This window comes from Mustela nigripes, unplaced genomic scaffold, assembly GCF_022355385.1.
Source record: "Mustela nigripes isolate SB6536 unplaced genomic scaffold, MUSNIG.SB6536 HiC_scaffold_1301, whole genome shotgun sequence".
Lineage (NCBI taxonomy): Eukaryota > Metazoa > Chordata > Mammalia > Carnivora > Mustelidae > Mustela > Mustela nigripes.
In genome coordinates, this window is record NW_026740708.1 from 1 (window position 1) to 7,131 (window position 7,131).

Below are 7,131 nucleotides of genomic sequence, written 5' to 3' on the forward strand. Positions count from 1 at the left end.
CAACCCCAGGGAGCATGTGGCTGGGTTGCTGTTCATGTTCCAGAAGGCCAGCCACCATTGTTTGCTGATGTGAAGTTGAGAGGAGAGATTTATTAAAGAACAGATTATCGTTTATCTCAAGGAAGCTTAAAAGGGTCCTTCAGGAACCCTGATGACTGTGTTGGCAGCTGTAGAAATAACATGATTTACATCTTTGTGGTGTCTCGAAATAGTCTCTTGCAGACTTGCCAGAGGTTTCCCCTTTTTCCGTGTTGGGTCATCATGATGCCATTGCCTTCAGTGTGTATGCAACAAGGCTCATAGAAACGAAGCCATGGGGACACTCCAAGGCTCCTATTAACGTGCATGATCCTTACTAGTTGTGTAAGCCTGGATAAGTTACCTAGCCTCTCTGGGCCTCATCTATAATCCAGGAACAAGAATGGTGACTGCCTGAGAGGGGGAGTTGTGAGGATTTAACCAAGGAAATGCTGTGGAGTGTGCTAGAGAACAGTCTCTGGCTCCACAGGGACGGGTTACTTTGTCAGCTCACACCTGTTGGTGCTTGTGAACACATAGCAAGAGCTGGTCAGAGTAGTTAACAGGCTAGGTGGGTGAGGGGGTGAAGGTGCAGAAGCTGTAATTTGGGGAAGGGTGGGGGGGCAGGCCAGGGGAATGCTTAGGGACGCTGGCGGAGGTCAAAGATGGGGTTGCCAACCTGCTAGGATTGCTCTTGTGAGAAAGTTTAAAACTGCTGTTTCTTGTGGTGTTTATGGTATTTAAGAGACACTTTTTTGGGAGACAGAGTAATTTAAGTCCAGGAAGGAGTATAGGGATTTTCCCACAATTAAATATTGGTCCAGGGGCGCCTGGGTGGCTCAGTGGATTAAAGCCTCTGCCTTCAGCTCAGGTCATGATCTCAAGGTCCTGGGACTGAGCCCCGCAACAGGCTCTCTGCTCGGCAGGGAGCCTGCTTCCCTTTTTCTCTCTCTGCCTGCCTCTCTGCCTACTTGTGATCTCTGCCTGTCATATAAATAAAAATAAAATCTTTCGGGTGCCTGGGTGGTTAGGTAGGTTAAGCCACTGCCTTCAGCTCAGGTCATGACTCAGGGTCCTGGGATCCACATCCGGCTCTCTGCTCAGCAGGGAGCCTGCTTCCCTTCCTCTCTCTGCCTGCTTCTCTGCCTACTTGTGATCTCTGCCTGTGACATAAATAAATAAAGTCTTTATTTATTTATTTTTTCATTTATTTATTTTCAGCATAACAGTATCATTATTTTTTTCACCACACCCAGTGCTCCATGCAATCTGTGCCCTCTATAATACCCACCACCTGGTACCCTGACCTCCCACCGCCCCCCGCCACTTCAGACCCCTCAGATTGTTTTTCAGAGTCCATAGTCTCTCATGATTCTCCTCCCCTTCCAATTTACCCCAACCCCCTTCTCTCTAACTCCCCATGTCCTCCATGCTTTTTGTTACGCTCCACAAATAAGTGAAACCATATGATAATTGATTCTCTCTGCTTGACTTAATTCACTCAGCATAATCTCTTCCAGTCCCATCCATGTTGATACAAAAGTTGGGTATTCGTCCTTTCTGATGGAGGCATAATACTCCATAGTGTATATGGACCACATCTTCCTTATCCATTCATCCGTTGAAGGGCATCTTGGTTCTTTCCATAGTTTGGCGACCGTGGCCATTGCTGCTATAAATATTGGGGTACAGATGGCCCTTCTTTTCACTACATCTGTATCTTTGGGGTAAATACCCAGGAGTGCAATGGCAGGGTCATAGGGAAGTTCTATTTTTAATATCTTGAGGAATCTCCACACTGTTCTCCAAAGAGGCTGCACCAACTTGCATTCCCACCAACAGTGTAAGAGGGTTGCCCTTTCTCCACATCCTCTCCAACACGTGTTGTTTCCTGTCTTGCTAATTTTGACCATTCTCACTGGTATAAGGTGATATCTCAATGTAGTTTTAACTTGAATCTCCCTGATGGCTAGTGATGATGAACATTTTTTCATGTGTGTTGGAGAAGTGTCTGTCCATATCTTCTGCCCTTTGTTGATATGATTATCTGTTTCGTGTGTGTTGAGTTTGAGGAGTTCATTGTAGATCCTGGATATCAACCTTTTATCTGTAATGTCGTTTGCAAATATCTTCTCCCATTCCATGGGTTGCCTCTTTGTTTTCTTCACTGTTTCCTTTGCTATGCAGAAGCTTTTGATTTTGATGAAGTCCCAAAAGTTCATCTTTGCTTTTGTTTCCTTTGCCTTTGGAGACATATCTTGAAAGAAGTTGCTGTGGCTGATATCGAAGAGATTACTGCCTATGTTCTCCTCTAGGATTCTGATGGATTCCTGTCTCATGTTGAGGTCTTTTATCCATTTTGAGTTTATCTTTGTGTACGGTGTAAGAGAATGGTCGAGTTTCATTCTTCTATATATAGCTGCCCAGTTTTCCCAGCACCATTTATTGAAGAGACTGTCTTTTTTCCACTGTATATTTTTTCCTGTTTTGTCGAAGATTATTTGACCATAGAGTTGAGGGTCCATATCTGGGCTCTCCACTCTGTTCCACTGGTCTAGGTGTCTGTTTTTATGCCAGTACCATGCTGTCTTGGTGACCACAGCTTTGTAGTAAAGCTTGAAATCAGGTAACGTGATGCCCCCAGTTTTATTTTTGTTTTTCAACATTTCCTTAGCGATTCGGGGTCTCTTCTGATTCCATACAAATTTTAGGATTATTTGCTCCAGCTCTTTGAAGAATACCGGTGGAATTTTGATCGGAATAGCATTAAAAGTATAGATTGCTCTAGGCAGTATAGACATTTTAGCAATGTTTATTCTTCCAATCCAAGAGCATGGAATGGTCTTCCATCTTTTTGTGTCTTCTTCAGTTTCTTTCATGAGTGTTCTGTAGTTCCTTGAGTATATATAGATCCTTTACCTCTTTGGTTAGGTTTATTCCCAGGTATCTTATGGTTCTTGGTGCTATAGTAAATGGAATCGATTCTCTAATTTCCCTTTCTGTATTTTCATTGTTAGTGTATAAGAAAGCCACTGATTTCTGTACATTGACTTTGTATCCTGCCACGTTGTTGAATTGCTGTATGAGTTCTAGTAGTTTGGGGGTGGAGTCTTTTGGGTTTTCCATATAAAGAATCATGTCATCTGTGAAGAGAGAGAGTTTGACTTCTTCATTACCAATTTGGATACCTTTTATTTCCCTTTGTTGTCTGATTGCTGTTGCTAGGACTTCTAATACTATGTTGAACAAGAGTGGTGAGAGTGGGCATCCTTGTCGTGTTCTGATCTCAACGGGAAGGACGCAAGCTTTTTCCCATTGAGGATGATATTTGCTGTGGGTCTTTCATAGATAGATTTGATGAAGTTCAGGGATGTTCCCTCTATCCCTATACTTTGAAGCGTTTTAATCAGGAACGGATGCTGGATTTTGTCAAATTCTTTTTCTGCATCAATTGAGAGGACCATGTGGTTCTTCTCTCTTCTCTTATTAATTTTTTCTATCACATTGATTGATTTGCGAATGTTGAACCATCCTTGTAGCCCAGGGATGAATCCCACCTGGTCATGGTGGATAATCTTTTTAATGTGCTGTTGGATCCTGTTTGCTAGGATCTTGTTGAGAATCTTAGCATCCATATTCATCAGTGATAATGGTCTGAAATTCTCCTTTTTGGTAGGGTCTTTGCCTGGTGTGGGGATCAGGGTAATGCTGGCTCCGTAGAAAGAGTCAGGAAGATTTCCTTCTGCTTCAATTTTTTGAAAAAGCTTCAGGGAATCCCTGAAGGGGAGGAGAAAGAAAGAAGTCTAGAAGATATAGTGGAACAAGTTCTTCATGAAAATTTTCCAAATCTCGTGAATGGAACCAGCGTTTAGGTACTAGAGGCCGAAAGTTTCCCCCCAAGATTACAGATTCTCGAAAGTCCTCGAGACACCTAATAGTAAGAATGAAGAATTATAATTGTAGGCAGAGCCTCTTGAAAGCAGCTAGGACAAATAAGATCCTTACGTACGGAGGAAAGCCCATCAGAATAACGTCAGACCTGTCCACAGAGACCTGGCAAGCCAGAAGGGGCTGGCAAGATATATTCAGTGCACTGAATGAGAAGAACATGCAACCAAGAATACTTTATCCAGCAAGACTGACATTCAAAATGGATGGAGAGATAAAGAGTTTCCAGGACCGGCAAGGCTGAAAAGACTATGCAACCACCAAGCCGATACTGCAGGAAATATTAAGGGGGCTTCTTTGAAGGAGGAAAAAGCCCAAGAATAGCATTGAACAGAAATATAGAGACAATCTACAGAAAGAAAGACTTCAAAGGTAACACAATGTCAATAAAAACGTATCTATCAATAATCACTCTCAATGTGAATGGCCTAAATGCACCCATAAAATGGCACAGGGTTGCAGACTGGATAAAACACAGGACCCATCCATATGTTGTCTACAAGAGACCCATTTTGAACCTAAAGATACACCCAGACTGAAAGTGAAGGGATGGAGAAGCATCTTTCATGCCAATGGGCCTCAAAAGAAGGCTGGGGTAGTGATTCTCATATCAGACAAATTAGATTTTAAACTAAAGACTGTAGTCAGAGATACAGAAGGACACTACATCATTCTTAAAGGGACTTTCTACCAAGATGATCTAACAATTGTAAATATCTATGCCCCCAATATGGGAGCAGCCAATTACATAAGAAAACTGTTAATCAAGATAAAGAGTCATATTGATATGAATACACTAATCGTTGGAGATCTTAACACGCCTCTCTCAGAAATAGATCATCGAAGCAGAAAATCAATAAAGAAACAAGAGCATTGAATGACACATTGGACCAGATGGACCTCATAGATATATACAGAACATTCCACCCTAAAACAACAGAATACTCATTCTTCTCAAGTGCACATAGAACTTTCTCCAGAATAGACCACATACTGGGTCACAAATCAGGACTCAGCTGATACCAAAAGACAGATTATTCCCTGCACATTCTCAGATCACAATGCTTTGAAACTGGAGCTCAATCACAAGGAAAAGTTCCGAAGGAACTCAAACACCTGGAAGCTAAAGACCACCTTGCTTAAGAATGCTTGGATCAACCAGGAGATCAAGGAAGAACTGAAACAATTCATGGAAACCAATGACAATGAAGACACTTCGATCCAAAACCTATGGGATACAGCAAAGGCAGTCCTAGGGGTAAATACATAGCCATCCAAACCTCCCTCAAAAAAATTGAAAAATCCAGAACACAGCAGCTGTCTCTACACCTTAAAGAACTGGAGAATCAACAACAAATCAAACCAACTCCACACATAAGAAGGGAAATAATCAAGATTAGAGCTGAGATGGATGAGGTAGAAACCAGAGATACGGTATCAATGAAACTAGAAGCTGGTTTTTTGAAAGAATCAATAAGATCGATAAACCATTGGCGACACTAATCCAAAAGAAAAGAGAGAAAGCTCAAATACATAAAATTATGAATGAAAAGGGAGAGATCACAACGAACACCAAGGAAGTAGAAACAATCATCAGAAGTTATTATCAACAGTTATATGCCAATAAGCTAAGCAACCTAGATGAAATGGATGCATTCCTGGAAAATTATAAACTCCCAAAATTGAATCAGGAAGAAATTGACAACCTGAATAGACCAATATCTAGTAAGGAGATTGAAGTGGTGATCAAAAACCTCCCAAAAAACAAGAGCCCAGGACCTGAGGGATTCCCCGGAGAATCCTACCAAACTTTCAAAGAAGAAATAACACCTATTCTCCTAAATAAAGTCTATAAAAAAATAAAATAAAATAAAATCTTTCAAAATAAATAAATAAATAAATATAGGTCCAGAGTGTTCCGAAGGTTGAAATGCCAACTTAAGGTGCCCAGCATTTGACCCAAATATGACCAGGTTACCTCCTCGTGAAAGAGTGTGGCCACCCACGGAGGCAAGTAAACCTAGTTCTAGAAGCCTCAGAGGATGCAAATTGCACCTATCACCACAGAGCTACTCAGTTGGTCCTGGTATTGTATATGTGGCAAAATTAATGGTGTCTCGGAGGAATTTTAAAATCAGACTTTAAGATCCCATTCATATTTTTATTATGCTTGAAATTAAAAAGTTTTAACACCCTGGAACAATCAGAATTGAAGTGCAGTTAGTACTCCTAAAACTCAGGTGCAGCCCCTTTCACTCCCCGCCAGGAAGGCTCTCAGAGTCAGTGTGTGCTGTGTGTCCTCTGGCAAAGGAGTGGTTCCTAATGGGCTTTTGTTTTCTTTTCTTTTTCTTTCTTTTTTTTTTTTTTAGGTGTTGGAAAAACAACGCTGATCCAGAAAGCCAGTGAGGTGTTAAAATCCTCGGGTGTGCCTGTCGATGGATTTTACACAGAAGAAGTCAGACAGGGAGGGAAAAGAATAGGATTCGATGTTGTCACATTATCTGGTCTTCGGGGAGTTTTGTCCAGAATTGGGTACTGATATTTCTGTTCTGTGGTGTTTTATTCCCCCTGGGTACAAGATTAAGCCAAATGATCCCTTCTATCTAGAAGAATCTGGGGCCTTTACAGATTTCTCAGAGAGAGAAAACAGAGATTGAAACCATCACATGAAAAACAAAGTATAAAAATAGCATATGTCACTTAAAACTCATTCCACCAAGTAATAAGTGTTTAGCATTTTGTAATTCATAGTCCTGTTTCCTGTGTGCCTTTTTTCTGTGGCGCAGCCCCCCTGCAGCTTCAGGGTTGTCCCCCAAGGTCCCTTCCAGGCCTGATGGTGGCGGTGGTAGTACGCACTCGAGTTGGTAGCCCTGATGTCAGGCATCAGGTTACATGGCATCAGGTTAGCTTTGCATACCTGGGTGATTTTTAAGGGTGATTTAGCCTACGTGGAGGGCCAGAGGCTCACTGGAGTAGCTACAAACCAGAAATCAGTATGGGGGTCTTTCAGCAGAGAATGCCCTGTCTTTTCATTCAGGTCAGAGCCTCCACCTGGAAAACGTGAATGCCGGGTTGGGCAGTACGTGGTGGATCTGACTTCGTTTGAGCACTTGGCACTTCCGGTCTTGAGGAATGTAAGTATGTGATTTCTGCCTCTTGAGCCCA

The 7,131-nt window shown here is 42.0% G+C and overlaps 1 protein-coding gene across 1 annotated transcript; it reads left to right on the forward strand.

The window, feature by feature from the left end:
• Positions 1–6,335: 6,335 nt before the first annotated feature.
• NTPCR (nucleoside-triphosphatase, cancer-related) lies at positions 6,336–7,104 on the forward strand (the record flags this gene model as incomplete). The annotated part of the gene is made up of 2 exons (XM_059387349.1): positions 6,336–6,498; positions 7,004–7,104. Coding segments are annotated over 2 exons (264 nt in total), but the record flags the coding sequence as incomplete, so codon positions are not given.
• Between the last annotated feature and the right edge of the window lie 27 nt (positions 7,105–7,131).